At 42.2% G+C, this 20,212-nt stretch overlaps 1 protein-coding gene across 2 annotated transcripts; it reads left to right on the top strand.

Moving 5' to 3' along the window:
- The first annotated feature begins 1,124 nt into the window (after positions 1–1,124).
- Positions 1,125–18,768, top strand: LOC129866775 (fatty acyl-CoA reductase 1-like). 2 transcript variants are annotated; one of them, XM_055939648.1, is made up of 12 exons: positions 1,125–1,395; positions 6,144–6,362; positions 7,296–7,471; positions 7,711–7,890; positions 9,083–9,260; positions 9,371–9,415; positions 9,588–9,715; positions 9,815–9,882; positions 11,150–11,321; positions 13,917–14,046; positions 15,145–15,272; positions 16,213–18,768. In XM_055939648.1, exons 2-12 carry the CDS (start codon positions 6,174–6,176, stop codon positions 16,373–16,375), a joined length of 1,557 nt encoding a protein of 518 aa, XP_055795623.1. In that variant the 5' UTR covers positions 1,125–1,395; positions 6,144–6,173; the 3' UTR covers positions 16,376–18,768. The 2 variants fall into 2 exon arrangements, with proteins under 2 accessions (XP_055795623.1, XP_055795622.1); XM_055939647.1 differs by lacking the exon at positions 11,150–11,321 and adding an exon at positions 10,712–10,883 and having other exon boundaries at positions 1,127–1,395.
- Positions 18,769–20,212: the final 1,444 nt, after the last annotated feature.

Below are 20,212 nucleotides of genomic sequence, written 5' to 3'. Positions count from 1 at the left end.
TCCTGACTGATGCCTTGAGATGTTGCTTCAATATTTCCACATAATTTTCCATCCTCATGATGCCATCTATTTTGTGAAGTGCACCAGTCCCTCCTGCAGGAAAGCACCCCCACAACATACAACATGATGCTGCCACCCCCGTGCTTCACGGTTGGGATGGTGTTCTTCGGCTTGCAAGCATCCCCCTTTTTCCTCCAAACATAACGATGGTCATTATGGGCAAACAGTTCTATTTTTGTTGATTTTGATTTTCTGCAAGACAGGAATGTCAGTGTTCTGCCATGGCCAGCGACGAGCCCGGATCTCAATCCCATTGAGCACATCTGGGACCTGTTGGATCGGAGGGTGAGAGCTAGGGCCATTCCCCCCAGAAATGTCCGGGAACTTGCAGGTACCTTGGTGGAAGAGTGGGGTAACATCTCACAGCAAGAACTGACAAATCTGGTGCAGTCCATGAGGAGGAGATGCGCTCCAGTACTTAATGCAGCAGGTGGCCACACCAGATACTGACTGTTACTTTTGATTTTGACCTCCCTTTGTTCAGGGACACATTATTCAATTTCTGTTAGTCACATGTCTGTGAAACTTGTTCAGTTTGTCTCAGTTGTTGAATCTTATGTTCATACAAATATTTACACATGTTAAGTTTGCTGAAAATAAATGCAGTTGACGGTGAGAGGACGTTGCATTTTTTGCTGAGTTTATGTACTGTATATATATATAATATATATATATATTATATATATATACAGTATATATGTGGTATATATTTTTTCACTGCAACCGCCAACCACAGGAAGACTCAGGAGCCCTCTCTCAATGAGCGTAGACAGCCAGCTGCTGCCATTCTGCTAATCATCAGATGGGGGAGAAGAGGAGGTAGGGGGCTCATGTGGGTCACTGGGGGGGCTGCCTTGATTGGGTAACTTATTCATAAAAAATAAAATAAAAATACATAATAAATACATGTGACTGGTCAGTTGTGTGAGTCAGGAGCTTGACCCAATCCCATAGGGTGCCTAAAAAACAAAACATGTAAATGAACAATTACGTAATTTAAAAAATTATTATAATTTATGCTGGGCGGGAGGGTAGGGCTTTTTTTTTTTAAACGAAGCCCCAGGGCCTATTATTTCTTAGGCCGGCCCTGCACACTGTGTAAGGAACGCCCCGAATTGCGGTGTTCTCAGGTTTCAGGCCTTTTGGGCGGGATTTAACTTGGCATTTACCCGTACAGTAGAGATAAAACCTGGCAAGCCAGCCCGACGGTCAGCGGTCACGTTTCCTGTGCTCACAGCCCGCAGAAATAGAGTAATTGTGGAGCTGTAGCTACAATTGTATCCGAGAGCTACCTCTGTTTTAACGCAAGAAAACTCAGCCTCGTCCAGATTTCAGGTATATCCGTCTTTCACATGCTATTTTCTCTGGTTGCATTATATTTAGCGCTAAATGTTCAAAGATGACTGGGAATGGCTATCGTTTGCTAACGACGTGCGACAGCATGCCACGGAAGAGATGCGCAAAAGGGAGGGGTAACTGGCTAACGTTAGCTAGCCAGTTAGCTAAATTATTTCCAGAAAGTGTTGTAGGTTTGTGTTAGGACTCATTGAGGTCAATCCTTTAAAGAAAGTGTTTGCATTTTCTTGTTTTGGTAGTGCTGTTTTTGCTGTCAGTCATTAGTTAATTAATGGGAATTGCTCACCACCACACCAAAGAAGTTGGCATACTGGCTAACGTTAGTTAGTTAGTTAGCTGGCTGGTTGGCTAGTTAGTATTCTTGCTGTGTGGGGTGACACGGCCACAAGTCGATGCCAGTGCCTTCTTGAGCAAGTTTCGCTAACTAGCTAATTAACATGTGGGCTGTGGTGTTAACTTAAAATCATTATCACTTTGTACGACAATAGCTTTATTTCTAAATTCAAATGGCGGGACACAACTTATTTTAGCTATATAACTTAAGCCACAAGTAAGTTGTTTGACTTTAATCGGGGTCACAAGATCTCCAGCCCTTTTCCATTTATGCCATTTGACATATATATTCCTTTAACTCATTGACGTGAGTGTTAGCAAAAAATATAGCCACCCCCACCCCTTCTCTAATATTTGGACAGGTATAGCTGCTGGTCTACACTAGGCCAACATCACCTGCTCTGATTTTTGAATCACTGCTGAGGTGGCCTTGTCAGCAGCGTTCTCTGATCTTTGCAGAGGGGGGTCTTACTTCATACATTACCTTTTGCGATGTGTTGTTTTCACATCTGTCATCAAATATTTACCACAGCATTCAAGTGCCAACTCCAGGGACATGCATGTGTTTTAATCAGTTATTCCAACAGGTGATGTGGTATCTGGGATCACTTGCTTTTACAGCAGTAGAGACTTGATAAAGGTGAATGCACTGTGTAGTTTACAGTGCTGTAAGGTGAGACCCAAGTGGTGTTAGGTTTTGTGTGGTGATCGTTCTTGGCTGGTGATCGTTTTCCTAGGTTGGCCAAAGAGGAGTATGCCAATCTCGGTCCCCCAAGGAGGACTGCAGAGTAGAAGCTGGACCTACAGGTGTAAAGGCTTTCTTGGTCAGTTGTCCCAAGTGAAATAGAACGTTCTCTCCGGTGGTCCAAAACGTTTTAATGATGCTGTAGCAACAGCACCCTCAGTGTCAGTATTTTTAGTGAAGCGCCAGACTCTCCTTTGCACCGCGCTCATACCCACCTGATAAGCAAGATTACCTTTTACCTCCATTCCTCCAAAAATGGGTATCAGGTTTTTCATGGTGGTGCTTTAGTGAATACAGTTGTTGCACACCAGTCACCAGGGAGTTCTTGATGGCTTTTTATGTCCTTACTCTACAGTTGAAGTTTCTCTTTGTGACACCTGTTATCAAATACTTTATTTGGTTTATAATAAGCACACACGCATACAGTAGGCCTATATATAATGGGAGGGCAAGATGGCACTGCATGCCACAACTGCCTTGCTGCTTGGACAGAGACACTGCCTCTGTTTGACAAGCTCACAGCTGTCACAGACTTGACACAGGCTGTTATTTACTGCATATAACCAATCTGCGCTGCCGCATTGACTAGAGGGAACCTATCCTGCACGTAAAAATGGCACTGACGGTGGAACATTGTTTCTGTCTGAACTCCGACTCAAATAAGCTTCCCAGAAATAACATGGTCGCTGTGGTGAAACATTTATTTAGATGTATCCATGTAAACAGGATTATTAGGGTAATCGTTATTCTTACAAAGCATGTAAATGTTTTCATCAAAATATTATATTTATCTAACTATCCACAATAATCGCATTATTGTGTGCATGTAGCTGTACTTACTCACTGTTGGACAGAAGTGTTTTAGTGTTGCGTGTTTAATGATCTTGGTGGGTGATATCTGTTTTGAATAAGATATGTTATCTTCTGTGTCAATCAATATCTGTTTTGAATAAGATATAATGTTATCGTCTGTGTCAATCATTAACCAGTTATCTGTCTGAATAGCGAGATGTATCAACAGTAGCGTGCCATCTACCCGGCCACTATCGCTCACAGATAAGACTAGTAAAAAAAAAATGGGCGTGTTTTAAAGATGCACTATGGAACCTTTTGGGAGACCTGATCAAATTTACGTATGTGTGCGATTTCTATCCTTCCTGTTCTGAAGTTTAGGTTTTGCGTGTCTTCCTTTTGGTTTTGTACACATGCTTCAAACAACTGAATATACAATGTTTTTGGTTATGGAAAATATGTCTCAGCAGTTTAGACAATACAATGATTCTCTACACAATGACTGCTTGTTTTGTCACATAAACTGAATGTAGGCAAACTACTAGAATTTTAGCAACCAGGTAACGGCAGAGCGATTTCCGCATCGTGCATCTTTAAGTCAGGCTCATATCTGGTAAACCGGATATTAGTGATGCAATTTGATGTGTAGAGAAGATTTCAATATATTTTAGTGGATCTTTGCCAGGAGTGCTCAACTCTGCTCTCTAAACCTTTCATAGATTGTGTGAATGAGAAGCTACTTTCATGAGAAAATAAAATTAACTGTAAACCAGGTGTTATAGTAAAACACGTAAATTCTGGTCTTCATTTTGACGGTTTAGAAGAAAATACATGTAGGCAATGAGGATTATACGTTTTATATTTGTAGCTACATTCATAACAAGAAATAAATGACCATGACGTTCATGTCAACTCATTGTATTGTTTCCCCATCTGCTATGACTGATTGGTGGCGCAGTCTGCTAAAACAGTTGGCTCATAGTTCAATGGTTGTGAGATCTGCATGTGGGATTAGAAATCCTTTTTTGCCTTACAATATTCATCCCGTGCCCACACACACTTCTAATTCTGAAAAGTGAAAGCATACTTGTGAGCGGGGTCGCCCTGGTAGTAGTTGTAGGTTTTTGTACAGTACCCAAGTCTGTGTTAATTTGACCATTGGAAAAAGAGCTACTGTGTAAATACTGCAGTAAGGGTTGAGTTAAATTGAGCCCCTAATCATCATTGCACTTTTTCCCCCCCAACACTGCAATAAATGTGGGTCCACGTTTCACTTTTTAATTTCTTTTTTATTGTGCTCCATGGGGGATTCAAATTTACATCGCAATTGGCAATAATGTCAGGAACTCAGGCGCCTTACTTTGAGCTAACGGTGCAGAGGCATATTTGCTCGCCATGCACAATTTTATTAGAGCATTTCAGTGGACTTCTGGCAATTATGCTTTAGTGAGAAAGTGTTGGGATCAGGTACAACTACGTTTACCCACCCCCAAAATGAATTCTTGTGAGCAATCCCCCCCCCCCACAATGTTTTTTTGAAGGGGTTAGGCAAAGGCTGAAATTTGAGTTGAGAGTTAACCTTTAAGTACAGCTCTTGAGCCCGTCACCCATCTTAATGAGTGTGTGGATTAGACGGGATAAGAGTTACTTACAACGGTGGCAAGGCTGAGTAAGATACAGGAACCAACATACTGTATGTGATATGGGCACATTTTGTAGATGGAAAGAGTAGTTTTTGTCTCTTAACTGGGGTCGGTGTTACTGGTGAAATTCTGTCCCACTAGTCTAGGGGTCGGGAACCTTTTTGACTAAGAGCCATGAAATCAAATAATTTGGAAATGTATTTCAGTGAGAGCCATATAATATATTTTAAAAGTGAATTCAACTAAATGTCAGTATAATAAGCCTCTGAATTTGTCGAAGTGCCGATTTACATTCGACCGTTTCATCGATGTAATTTTGTCATTGCAAATTAGACACACCGCAGAACCTGCTCTCTCCACAAAGGCGAATTCTTTGGTCCATTCGTCCTGAAATGTACGATACTCGTCATCTTTTTTTCTTTTCGCCATCTTCTTCGTCGAAGGGTTAGCTTTGAGCTAATGACCGAGCAGACTGATTCAAAAGGAGTCGTTTACCTGTTTTACCTAGCAACGGCCAACGTAGGCCAGTATCATTTAATTAAAATAATGGACAATTGCTCCTGCAGCCCTGAACAGGACATGAGCAGTGAAAAATCGATGGATGGATTAAAACAAGTGAGACACTGCATCGCAGTGCTAGCTGCGCCACCAGAGTCTCTGGGTTCGCGCTCTGTCGCAGCCGGCCGCGTGGGGCGATGCACAATTGGCTTAGCGTTGTCTGGGTTAGGGAGGGTTTGGCCGGTAGGGATATCCTTGTCTCATCGCGCTCCAGCGACTCCTGTGGTGGGCCAGGCGCAGTGCCCGCTAACCGAGGGGGGCGGGTGCACGGTGTTTCCTCCGACACATTGGTGCGGCTGGCTTCCGGGTTGGAGGCGTGCTGTGTTAAGAAGCAGTGCGGCTTGGTTGGGTTGTGCTTCGGAGGACGCATGGCTTTCGACCTTCGTCTCTCCCGAGCCCGTACGGGAGTTGTAGCGATGAGACAAGATAGTAATTACTAGCGATTGGATATCACGAAAATTGGGGAGAAGGGGAGAGAGAAAAAAAATCTCTTTTTTTTTCTTTTTTTTTTCTTCTTTTTTTTTTAATAAAATCTGCGAGCCAGATGCAATCATCAAAAGAGCCACACCTGGCTCGGGAGCCATAGGTTCCCGACCCCTGCACTAGTCGGTAGGTTCTTCAATAACTATGCTAACGATGATGATATCCTTCCATAGGTTGAGAAGGGTTGGAGCACACCTGACAAAATGGTGACCATTCCGGAATACTATGAGGGGAAGAATGTGCTTATCACGGGGGCGACAGGCTTCATGGGAAAGGTCCTGCTGGAGAAGCTGCTGCGGTCTTGCCCTGGAATCAAAGCCGTGTATGTTCTGGTCCGGCACAAAGCAGGGCACGCTCCCCAGGCCCGCATCGCTGACATGATCAACTGCAAGGTGAGCAGAGCTGGAGAAGGATTAAGGTCTAATGGGGCTAGCCAAAAGGGGATGTCTGTGGGGAGATGGATCATATGTTCTTGAACATTTGTTACTGGAGATCTAGTAGTTCCAGAGCCCATGCTCTCCATACTGTGTTACAATTGGGTCATGACAGACCATGATGTTTAAAGTTTTAATGTCACATGCACAAGTACAGTCAAATGCCTTTCTTGCAAACTCAAAACCCAACAATGCAGTAACACTAGAAATAACAAGTTGGAAGAAAAAAATATGAGAACGACGCGATAAAGTAAATAAGCATACTATATACAGGGTCAGTTCCAGGACCATATTTACAATGTGCAGGGATACTGGAGTGGTAGAGTTAGATATGTATAGGGGTAAGGGGACATCGGACATATGATTAAACAGTAACAGCAGCGTATATGATGATTGTATGTTTGTGTAGTCAGTATAAATGTATGTGCATATTATGTGTGAGCAAATAACGGAGTGAGTGTTTTGTGTGTATTGAAGTATCAGTGTGTGTAGTGTGAGTGCAAAGATAAAACATAAAGGTAAACTCAATCCATGCAGCCATTTTGTTAGCTATTTATTAGTCTTATGGAAGGGGGCATAGAAGACTTGATGTACCGCGCGGAAGCGGAGAGAACAGTCTACGGCGTGGGTGGTTGACGTCTTAAACGATTTTCCGGACCTTCCCTGTACCCCGCCTGGAAGGCAGGGAGCTTGGCCCCAGTGACGTAGTCTTAACTAAAGGGATTGTTTTCTTGGAGCGCTTTCAAACCAAAACACATCACTCCACCAACACATTGCTGTCATTAAAAAAACATTGAGTAGGTTAATTTTGATCCTCTTATTGGCAGTGAAAGTAGCATGATTTGAGTGTTACATTTTCTTTGCCAACTGTTGCAGCTGTTTGTATTTCAGCTTTTTGACAGGGTACGAGATGAGCAGCCAGACTTTGCTGAAAAGATAGTGGCTGTTAACAGTGACCTCACCCTGCCAGAGCTGGACCTGAGCACAGAGGACCAGGAAACGCTTGCTGACTGCATCAACGTAGTCTTCCACTGTGCTGCAACCATCCGATTCAACGAGCCTCTCAAGTGAGCCATTGTTTCTCTCCTAATGCTACTCCCCAGAGCTTTGCTGGACAATTCTGCAAGCTCAGATTTTTCTACAGGGTGATCTTGTCACTTGCTTCACCTGATGAGAAATGGCTCGCTTCCTCTTAATACTTAGTGTAGGTTATCATTCTAGAAGTATTTCTAACCGTTCTTGTGTACCCGCCCATTGGTTTTTAATATGTTTATGTGTTGTATGTGACATTTTTCTTCCTTCTCAGAGATGCTATGCAGCTGAATGTTCTAGCCACCCAGAAGATGGTGGCTCTGGCCCACAGAATGAAGCACTTGGAGGTGTTTCTTCACGTGTCCACAGCCTATGCCAACTGTGACCGGACGCTCATTGAGGAAGTGGTTTATCCACCTCCTGTTGACTACAAGAAGCTCATCGACAGCCTGGAGTGAGTCCAAGAAATGTGACTTGTTTTTCATAACTCTTCCCATTGCAGACTTGTTACCCTGAAGTTATTTGCAGATTGATAGAAATGGAAGCCATTTTTTATTATTATTTTTTTTAAATCTTTATTTAACTAGGCAAGTCGGTTAAGAACAAATTCTTATTTTCAATGACAGTGTTATTAAGTTGAATGTTAGTAATACTATATACCAAGAGAATATTGTAATTTACAGATAGGCATGTTTGACTAAGAGGATATGGATGCATTAGTGGCTAATGCATAAGCTTGGAATTTCTCAAGGGTCTCTCAATGCCACTTCATGGACTGAAACTTCGTACCAACACAGGGAGCGTCTCTGATTTGAAACTTAATGCAGTTTGGTTACGGATTGAATGGCACCCATTTGTAAACTATTTAATAAGGACATTTGCTTTGCTCAAAATGTTAGGTGGGACTTCTGACTTCTCTTGAAGGTGGCCCAATATGTAACCCATGGACAAAACAGTCACCAGTTGTGTAAAAGTTAGTGTTCTGTTGTAGTAATGTTTCCACCCTTAAGTATTACGAAAGGCATGTCAGAATCTCTTCAGAGGTGTATGTGGGTGGGGCAGTTTTAAGGAAAGCTGATCTCTGAAATATGTGTTTGGTCATGGGCAGAAAATTGCAATATAACTGACCTTTTGTGTGGATCTTCCAGTTTTCTTTTCTTCTACATAGCAAAGTGTGTGTGTAAATCATATATACTTTTATTTTTGCTGTCATTATTTGGATTTTTTTTTAAATCCAGTGTAAAATGAACTTTAAATGACTAAATTCAGATATAAACCATGTAGAAAAGATAATGGACTGATATATTTTTTTTAAATAATAATCTTTGAGAACTAAAAATCACCAAAATAAAAGCTAGACAGCCAGGGAGAAACTAAAATTCAAAACATGCATTCGGGAGAATTTTTGTCATGGCATGGGGCCTCCATCGATTTAGTTGTTTGAGTAACTCAGATGGCATAAGCCATGGAAAAATGTGTGGAACTGCAGGAAATTTGCTTTAAAACGGCAACATTTTGTCACTGTGGCCAACAGGAGGGCCTCTAAAATTGTTGTTCAGCGACTGCACCATTGGCCACGCCCACCATTTAAGCAATATTTTTATCCAGAAAAAACCCTGACTTCAATGTGTTTTCATGTTGGTTAGGTGGATGGATGAGAAACTGGTCTCAGCGATGACCCCAGGGCTGATTGGAAAAAGGCCCAACACGTACACTTACACCAAGGCCATGGCTGAGTACCTGGTCCAGCAGGAGTGTGGAAACCTCAACGTGGCCATCATCAGGCCCTCTATAGTAGGGGCCAGTTGGAAAGAGCCCTTCCCAGTGAGTCTTCTCATGTACTGAGCAGGCTGTCTTTTAAACGGTAGCTACTGTAACTGACCGTAGTAAATAAACTCTGTATACTGGTCATAACATGTTTTCACTCTTCTTAGGGCTGGATTGATAATTTCAATGGACCTAGTGGAATATTCATTGCAGTAAGTAATCAACAACAAAAAAAGAAGTGAGCGGAGTTCTCTTCTCTATGTAAAATGGTCAGAGATCGGACTGCAATCATGACCACGTCAACATTGTGGCTACTCATTATAACCTGAGAAAGCACTTTCCTATGACCTAGTAATGAACCTGACACTTCTCTGCCCTATATAGGCAGGAAAGGGGATCCTGCGCACCATGAGAGCATCCAACAACGCAGTGGCTGACCTGGTGCCTGTGGATGTGGTCATTAATACCACACTGGCTGCCGCCTGGTACTCTGGCTCCCAGAGACACACCAGGTCAGTCGCGCACACACACACAGGAGCAGACAAATGATATCATTTATGAAATGCAGATATTCCTTCCGGTTTTTATTTTGTCCCTTTTTGTGTCCGCAGGCCTAAGAGCATATTGGTGTACAATTGCACGACGGGTGGCATCAACCCGTTCCACTGGGGTGAAGTTGGTATGAACTGCTTTCCTTATCTTACACCCGGAGTATATTTGGATATTTGTTCTCAGATGGTCTAACAAAGCAGAATGATTGATTATCAGTTATGCTTCTGAGGGCACACGCACTCTTATAACTGTAGTGAGTGTGAGCAGGTTTTGGTTTACTCGCACGCTCTTTGGGGTGTTCAACTCCCTGGATTTGTGTTAACTGTACATATTCTAGGTACGCCCTCATTGAAATAAAGAGTTTTCTTAACTGACTTGCCTAGTTAAATAAAAAATAAATCTGAATGCTAGCCATCTGAGAAAGATCAACATTGTGCCAGGTTTAAAGGAAATGGGTGAACCTATATAACATGACTCATGCTTGAATGAAAGTGTTCCAGTCATAAATCCAATATTTGTTTAGTGGACTAAAGATGGATAGTATTTTCATAGTGCCACTTTGTATAGTTCCCTTTTTAAGATGCCAACCTGGTGCGTTTATTTTAGTAAATGTCAAATATATTTTGTCTATTTGCTACTCATTTACTGTAAATTGTTATGCTGCTTAAATATTTTAGGTGAAATCACTTTGTTTTTTAACATTGCTTTTCTCCATTCATTAGGCTTACTTTGAAGTCTAGATTTGTGGTGTTACGTAATCTCCCCAGACTCTCGCAATAACTTGTACGGTTAAATAATGATGGTTCAAAAGCACTTCAAAGATATATTGTCTAAACCGAAGATCTGGCTTTGTTGCTGCTTTGTTGTATGCTTGCCGCTTCGCTCTTTCTTTCTACTTTGGAGAAATGAGTTATGCCAACAATTCACCCTGTTGAACCCCCTACCTTTTCTCCTAGAGTACCATGTAATATCCACTTTCAAGAGGAACCCCCTCGAGCAGGCCTTCAGACGGCCCAATGTAAATCTCACAACCAATCACCTTATCAATCAGTACTGGATCGCTGTAAGCCACAAGGCACCAGCCTTCCTTTATGATCTCTGCCTCAGGATGACAGGAAGAGAGCCCAGGTAAATGACGCCCCGCTCGGTCACACCCATCTCCCTCCACCCCCACCCCCCCCGCGTTCTCGCTCAGTGTAGCCCAATGTGTACTGTACCTGTGACGTGATGCTTCTGTCCGGTGTCATGGGGGTAAGGGTGCATAAGCCACCCATATACCATTAGGGCTGGGTTCTGCACTCTTACCCCTCTCGGTGTTACCTCGACCATGTCCTGGCATTGAATGTCCTTGTTAAAGGGGTTATCCCTCCTGTGATGTCATATTCTCTCTGCAGAGTACTGTATAAACATGACCTTCAAGACCAACCCCTTAGAGCAGGCTTTCAGGCGCCCCAATGTTAACCTGCGGTCCAACCCCTTTACCAATCAGTACTGGACCACAGTGAGTCACACTCTGCCCGCCCTGCTGTATGACGTGTATCTCAGGGCCACGGGTCAGAAGCCCCGGTAAGGTCTACTACAGTGCCCGTGCCCTCTCAACCCCCTTTCCCCTCCACCACTGGGTGCTGGTTGTGTGGCATGGTGGGTGGGGAGGAAGCAACGCCTGGCTGTTTGCTCGATTTCGTGGACTCGGCTGGCTGCTGACAGGCTTCTGTGTCGTCATGACAAGCATGGGTTCCTGTCCAAAGCATGCTGCAATAATGTTTGAGTGATTTTATTTTGTCGCCCTTTTTGTTTGACCTTTCTGCCTGTTACTGCATTTGTACTTTTTTGATGCAGTTGGAACTATTTGGCTTTGGAAGTCATTTTTTTTTTTTTATTGTGGAATTACCTCCCTTTATTTTTGTCGCCATTTTTATTTTTTCTGAGGAACCAGTGAACTAGTTGTCCTTATATTAATTGGCCCATCAACACTTCTACTCCTGCTAGTCCTATTCCTGTGCTTCATGAAGCACATTGTGGGCAGAATGGAATGCACTGGCAGTAATTCATACGCTCAGAAGCCAATGGAATCTTGAATTAAAGTGTATCAGTGAGTTGAGTAGGCCTACTCATAAACCCCACCTTTTTATGCGTTTCATTATGCATCCAGACCACGGTTCAGTCTAATCAAGTTTTTGTTACCTGGTAGACAGTATTGGTCCTCACAGGTTTACTGTACAGCAGAAACAGTTCTGCAATAAACTTTTGGTAACATATCTCAATTAGCGAAAATGTAACATTTTTGGTTGTCTGAAATGCATTTGGATTAGTATAACACTTTCTACGGGTGAAGTGAATAGAAGATGGGTGTCTCACCCACTGAAACTAATACCTTTTTAATGTTTGACTTTCTAAATGTTCCACCATGCATGTTTTGTCACCTTCCTCTTGGAACACGATGTATCATGGAGGGAATCTGAGCTCTGATTACAAGCATGGTTGCTTTTGATGCAATGTGGCCATTAATCCTCAAACCAGTTCGTTCATGAAACTTTCACCTACAATTAGTACATGTTTTCCTAATGACGACAATGTAATTGGTGCAAGTTTTAAAACCTTAAGCTACTGGCAGTCAGACATGCTCAGGTGCCGTCAGATTGGACAAGCCCTCCATTACATTGTGTTCAACATGCAGTACATTCTGTAAGTATTCAGACCCCTTGACATTGTTACGTTACAGCCTTATTCTATAATGGATTTTTTTTTTAAAGGTATCTTCAGTCTATACACTACCCCATAATGACAAGGCAAAAACAAGTTTAGAAAATTTTGCTAATGTATAAAAAAATAAATAACTGATTACATTTACATAAGTACTCAGTACTTTGTTGAATCCCCTTTGGCGGCAGTCACAGCCTTCGAGCCTTCTTGGAATCAATCAGATTTATTTATAAAGCCCTTCTTACATCAGCCTAAAACCTCAAACAGCAAGCAATGCAGGTGTAGAAGCACGGTAGGACGCTACAAGCTTGGCACACCTGTATTTGGAGAGTTTCTCTTTTTCTTCTCTGCAGATCCTCTCAAGCTCTGTCAGGGTGGTTGGAGAGCGTTGCTGCAAAGCTATTTTCAGGTCTCCAGAGATTTTCGGTCAGGTTCAAGTCCAGGCTCTGGCTGGGCCACTCAAGGACATTCAGAGACTTGTCCTGAAGCCACTTCGACACAATCCTGTCTCGGAGCTCTACAGATAATTTCTTCAACCTCATGGCTTGGGTTTTGCTCTGACATGCACTGTCAACTGTGGGACCTTGTATAGACAGGTGTGCCTTTTTCAAATCATGTCCAATCAATTGAATTTACCACAGGTGGACTCCCAATGAAGTTGTAGAAACATCTCAAGGATGATCAATGGAAACAGGATGCACCTGAGCTCAATTTCGAGTCTCATAGCAAAGGATCTGAATATTTATGCAGTAAGGTATTTCTGTGTTATATTTTGTACAAATTTGACAAATTTATAAAATATTATTTTCACTTTGTCCTTAAGGGGTGGTGTTGTATAGATTGAGGAACAAAAATGTATTGTATTACATTTTATAATAAGGCTGTAACAAAATGAGGAAATATCCACGTCTGAATACTTTCCGAATGCGCTGTATGTGTCAACCTAACAATACTCAACCCAATGGAGACTGGTATGAGTTAGTGTAAATTAGCTTATAATGCTAGTATGATTAGACTTACCGGTGTTCTATTTTTCTATTCTAGATTGTGCTGGATTTATACAGTTCTTTATTTTAAAGCTGTGAAGAAGTGTGCAGGGTCAGATGATTGCAAATCTACGTTTCATCTATAGCGTTGACATACCCTAATTTTTACTTTGGTAATGAATTGGCTTAGAGGGCACTTTTACCCTGTACAAAAAAATACTTTGAATAGGTAATTCTCATCCGTTCTTCCATCTTGTCTGCTTAACAGACCTTAATCCCCCTGGTCTGTCCCTCTCCACGTCATAATCCGAATCTAGTTGGCTGGGGTTACTTTCCAGCAGTTGGATATTAAAGCTCAGTGCCCTTAAGGGTAAAAGATGGCACTGTGCTGTTAGCTCTGTGCCATCTCCCCTTCTACCTCCTTAATACCTGTCTCTTCCCTGTTGCCATGGCGACCACCACTCCACGGCAGGATGATGAAGACCATCACACGGCTGCACAAGGCCATGATGGTGCTGGAGTACTTCACCAGTCACTCGTGGGTGTGGAACACGGACAACGTCACCATGCTGATGAATCAGATGGGCACTGATGACAAGAGGGTACGCTTTACGCCCACCCACCAGTCACTTGCACACACATACTTGTAGGACCCACGCATACATACTTGGGTAGGACACACACACACTTGTAGTGTGGCACACAGAAATGCTATTGAACGAATGGAGTATGTTTGCATTTGTAGTCCGAGCACAATTGAATAATTCAGCTTGGTTTTAAATGGAGTCATTGTGTTGGATAGTCAGGGCCTGGCTGAAATGTACAGTGAATGTACACTCAGTGGACAGTTTGTTAGGTACACCAATCCGTTCACACAAATGTTTAGCTCCTACAGGCAATGAGTCACGTGACCGCGGCTTACTATATAAAGCAGGTAGACAGGTATCGAGGCATTTTGTTACCGTTAGAATGGGACAAAATGAGGGACCTAAGTGACTGAGCGTGGTATGGTTCAGTATCACAGAAACAAGTGTCTAGGGTTTACTGAGAATGGTGCGACAAACAAAAACAATCCAGTCTTAGGAGTGAAAACAGCTCGTTGATGAGAGCCGTCAAAGGAGAATGGCAAGAATTGTGCAAGCTAAGAGGTACAGAGTACCTCGTACCTGTATACCTCGTCGGTCCTTGTCACAGACGGGCTATTGCAGCAGACAACCACACCGGGTTCCACTCATATCAGCTAAAAACAAGAAGCAGCTCCAGTAGGCACAGGATCACCAACGCTAGACAATTGGAGAGTGGAAAAACATTGCCTGGTCTGACGAATCCCAGTTCCTGTTGCGTCATGCTGAGTCAGGATTTGGTGTAAACAGCATAAGTCCATGGCCCTATCTTGCCTGGTGTCAATGGTACAGGCTGGTGGTGTGGTGAAAGGTTTTCCTGGGACACTTTAGGTCCCTTGATACTGATTTTGAGCAACGTTTCTATGTCCCAACGAATTCAGGCTGTTTTAGAGGCAAGGGGGGGGGGTCTGACCCTGTACTGGATGGGTGTACCTAATAAACTGTCCACTGAGTATGTTGGTCCAACACACCAAGTGTAACACTTGAAGTTGTACTTTTTGTTTCATATCTTCCTTGGTTCAACAACTTTCTCAATGACCATCCTTACAGTATGAATCCCCTTATTTGTTTGTCCAGATGTTCAACTTTGACGTGCGACAACTCAACTGGGCAGAGTACATGGAGAACTACTGCATGGGGACAAAGAAGTATGTCCTGAACGAGGCTGAGTCAGGCCTGCCAGCCGCACGCAAACACCTCAACAAGTAAGAGTAATGTCTCTACCTACACATGTTACATAACTATCCTCTTATTGACAATTCGCAAGTCATCTTGAATATTTCATTGTAATGGCATTGACTTCATGCTATGCTGAAAAATAATATTTCTCAACTCCTGTTCCCCAGTCAAAATGTACATTTGGATCATTGTACTGCAAGAAATGCTTAATTATGCAGGAGTTGAGCGGTTATAGACCACCTGTCAGTATCCATTTTACCCATCTGAATACAGGATATAGTTACCTTGACGCGCCATAGGCCTATTTAAAGTTCCTGTCTCGTTACTGTGGAATTTGTATATTGCCTCGCAATCATCACACGCAACATAGGCACTGCCTTAATCTTCTTTTACCACTTCACCAAGTCTTTCATTACTTTTCTAGCGCCCCTTCTCCTTATTTTCAACTTTCCATTTTGCAGCTTTTCTCTTACTGTGTTAAACTCCGACATTGTACTTTTTGCCTCAGTGGATCGACGTTAACGTTTTCTGCCCGTTCCCAAAAGCGTTTTCCGATTTAATCGCCAACAAATGAAAGCAAAACCTCAATGTAGCCTATAGATTAAAAAAATTGCGCTATAGTTGTACATTTATGGATTTGTATTTTTTGGGGGGATGTTTTTCTCTTTATTCAACCCGACCGCCAAACACCCGCCCTTCAGCCACGGAATATTTCATGACCCTAAAACCGTGCATTACTAGCATATATCTTTCTGCTTTCCTGGATCACCAGCAAAATATTTCCCTGGTATCCTCTGTTCTAAAAGTGCTCGTTGCTCACAATATTCAAAGGGTAAAGTTCTACTTAAATGTCCTATTCCTCCCGTGAATGCCTGTTCACATGCAAGCTACCCAGGACATGTCATTGTATTTCTTCAGTTACCTCTTTATAATATATTTGTCATCCTTTTGTGTTTTTTTTTTCAGGTTGAGGAACATCCGCTATACGTTCAACACAGTCCTGGTCGTGTTCATCTGGCGAGTGTTCATCGCGCGGTCCCAGATGGGCAGGAACATCTGGTACTTTGTGGTCAGCCTCTGCTTCAAGTTTCTGTCCTACTTCCGAGCGTCCAGCACCATGAAATACTGAGGCCACGTGGCGTGTTCACCCTGAACCTATCCACCCGCTCTCCCTCCTGCCCGGCCTGCCTGCGGACAGCTATGCATTGGACAATGCTCTTCGAACCCTGGGACTATTTTCAGTCACATCAAAGGGAGCCTTCAGGATTTAAATAAAGCCCTTTATCGACTTCCTCAGAGTCAGATGAACTTGTGGATATCATTTTTTTTTATGTCTCTGCGTGCAGTTCGAAGGAAGTTGATAACGAGTGTTGACTGGAAGGCTGGTAACTGCTAGCAATGCGAGTAGATGCCATACACTTCGTCATTGCGCTAACGCTAGTTGGGGTTGGCTGGCGAAACTACCGCTTATTTCCTTCATCCTGAATGCAGAGACTTACACATGTATCCATGAGTTCATCTGACTCTGGGGAAGTAGATAAAGGGCTTCATTGCAAAAAATCCCAAAGTATCCCTTTAAAGGTCTGACATACCATTCACCCTACTGTATGTGATGTGTCCCCTTCTCTCTGCAGTGTGTTCCCTGGTGTGGGAGGTAGTACTGCATTCAACTGTGATGTAGTAAGCATGAATCTAACCAGACCCCAGGTCCTGTGATGCTCCCCTTGCACAGTGATGGTCAGACAGAATTGTCATCGATTTTTCTCGGTTGGTTGTCATGGTCATTGAGCTCTCTGCTTTGCTGACTGCCCCAGGGTGGTCAGGCTTTGGCTTTGACTAACGGTTTAGATTTTCTTGCTTGAATAGGGATGAAGGCACCCATGTGAAATCTATGCTTGCTGGTGGCAATGACTAATTCCCAATGACATGATCAAGCACAAGTTAGATGGTAATGGGATGGCTTTTTTTACTGTGCCTAAAAGGTTTTGATTATCTTGCATCAGCTGTCCTTGCAGAGCTCGCATAATTTTTTTTTCTCTCCCTATGTTGCATTTAAGCCATTTCTGACTGGACTGTCCGCTTATGATTTCTGACCCAAATACCTCTGATCTCATGTAGCTCAGAACAGGCAACTGCTCAGAGGACTTGATGTTGGGGTAGTCTGCGGTTCTTTACACTGGTTTTACTGAACAGCTTTTAGGCAAAGCTGCGCTGATCTATTTAAGTGTTTCCCCATGTTGCACAATGTCATGGGCATTTTACTGCCTGGAATTGGAGCTTTGATTACGGTTTTGCCTGTTTTCTAGTTTGGGATACTCCATGCATGGGAGAGACCTCTCCTCTTCCAATCCTAAACTCCTTTTATCTTTGTCTTGCCATAACTCTCAAAGGTGGTCTTTATCCAATGTTGGCCTGGGTAGGTTGTGCACTTGGGACATTTTTAAATGTTTGTACCTCTCCCTTTTTTAAACTGTTTTCTTGTACATATTGTCTAAGACGTCAGACTGACAGTGCACTTTTCTGTGGTTGTACATTGTGTGTGTCCATTTGCCATATAGTTACTTATACCTACAAAACTCTATTTAGGTAGACTTAAAATCTGACTTACAGAGTATTTTTATGCTATTAAAATCAATGTTTCATGGCTGTTTATTTACTAAAGAAAAAAGCTGGAGGAAACTAATTCAACAGAACCTACTTCAGTTGCTGTATACCATTTTATTGCATCATGTTGAAACTGTTGTCAGTTAAGTGTACAATTTTTCTGAATGTAGTAGTTAACACAGCTTGACTCATTGCACAGCCTACTAAAAAGCTACCTATGATTCCTGAATCCAAATTAAGTTGATACTGTAGTTGCTTGTATTTGAATATCGAGGAACAAGTTGTCATGTCCATTGTAATAACTGTTTTGAGCAGCACATGTTGAATGGTATCCTTGCTTTTGTAGTCCCTTCTCCTTGTGGTGTTGGATTTGAAGAATTTAGTGTGTAACAGTTGTTAATTTCTGGTTTGTGGCTTTGCTATTCGTAGTGTAGTATTGTTAAACTTGTGACGCAATGGAACAGCGAATTCAGGGTTTATGAACTTGTGGTGGAGAAGTAAGAGAGTGGGGCAGACCTTCTACTACTTCATATTGCTAGGGATCCATGTTACTGGATCATTCTAATGGTCTTTATATTGCACATCTCTAACATTTACATTCGTTCTGGTTTTACAGCATATCACAATGCCCATCTGGACTGACATATGATTTAACATATTCCTCTTGCCTTTTGTCTGCCTGCCAAATCTTTGTATTCTGTTGTCCTGTTTCCTCTTATAATTTTACAATGTAGTCTTGTGGAAAGAACTGTATCCTATAACCAATTTGTTTACCATGACGCTCACAGAATTCTCCCGAGGATGCGCTCTATAGTTTGAGGGTTTTAAAGTAATTGCCACTAAATGTTAAAAAAAATAATAATCAATGGGTGCCTTTTGTTTGTAAACCAAAAAGAAGGAATAAAATGTTAAATCCTCTGTGTGGGAAGTTTTGTTGGTGAAGCTCAGTATATTTTATGTTGTCGGGTTGAAAAATAACTCCATTAACATGGCTTTGATTGTACAAGATTTCTCACTCCAATGATCACCCCTTGGTAGAGAAGAGCTGGTAATACTGGTTGAGCATTCCAGTAAAACCTTCAGTTTAAGTACCAGGTACAATCAGCAGGGATGGGCAACTTTGATGGGGTGGGGGTGATATCAAAATCTAAACTTATGAAAACCACAGTGACTCGTGGGTCTTCGTACCCACACATGCAATCAGAGCCGGCCTTAAGTGAAATGTGGTTTTCTGCCCTCTTAACAGCGGAGAGAAATGTTAATTCTACTCTTTTCCTGCAATTCTACACATATTGCCATGGGGCGTAGAGAAAATGTCACAATTTTTAAAGCAAGTTTGCATCAAATCTACACCTTTTTCCATGGGGTGTGTAGAGAAATGTGCAGATTTCCAGCTAATTTCTTAAAAATCTTCACATTTTGCCATGGGGGGTTGGGGCAGGAGTTGCCCATCCCTGAGCTAGAGAGATAATAAAGCTTAGCTTTATATAGACTTGTGACCAGGATCGTTAAATTCTTAACAGATCTCCCACACCACTTAGCATACCAAACATTTTGTCATGTTTCTCTGATTCTGTTCAGATGATTGATTTAAGGTTTAATACTGCCAGCCAGGATTTGGCCCCCTAGTATCCGGTTCACTAGAACTTCTAACTGGAGCCCTATCTTCTGGCTGTGCCAATTCCTTGGTTTACCGTTGTCGCCAAGAAATTTGACCCAAGAGATTCCGCTTTGATATCATTGCACAGGGGAGGGTTTGTTTTATGTGCAAAAGAGTTGATACTGCACAGGACTAGAATGGAGTCAATCATTTACTGTACTTAGCTACAGTAGCTGACTGAATTAAATACCTGCCCTAGAGCAATAATATGTCATTTAGGGACTTACATAATTTTCTTATGGTTGGACTTGAACACATGACCCTTGCATTGCTAACACCATACTTTTACCACCTGGGCTGCCAATGTATTTAAGGTATTCATAGAATTTTCTACCAGGGGATAGAAGTTAAAAATCAATATTGCATTTGAACTTCAATTTTTTTTTTGGCAAATTATGTATTTCTTTGTGTGATCACGGCATCAGAATATGTAGTGTTTTATGATTGGCCATTTAGCCTTTCCTAACATAGTCTGCTTCAACTAAACTTTTGTCTTCTGTTTGTGGAGAAGACCCCTACTGTTTTGAGCTGCATGTGGCATCTTTTCCACTTCTATAAATTGGCCTTGACAATGAATTGTGTGCAGTAAAGTAAATTGACACAATGGAAAGAAAGCGTACCCAAACGCACTTCAGCCCAGCTTGAAACACAATCAGGTGCTCAACGGAGGGACTTAAATTAAAAAAACATTCCTTACCTCAG

The sequence above is a fragment of the Salvelinus fontinalis genome, chromosome 12 (assembly GCF_029448725.1).
Source record: "Salvelinus fontinalis isolate EN_2023a chromosome 12, ASM2944872v1, whole genome shotgun sequence".
Lineage (NCBI taxonomy): Eukaryota > Metazoa > Chordata > Actinopteri > Salmoniformes > Salmonidae > Salvelinus > Salvelinus fontinalis.
Note: the sequence above shows the minus strand (reverse complement) of the source record. Positions and strands in the feature narration are given on the sequence as shown.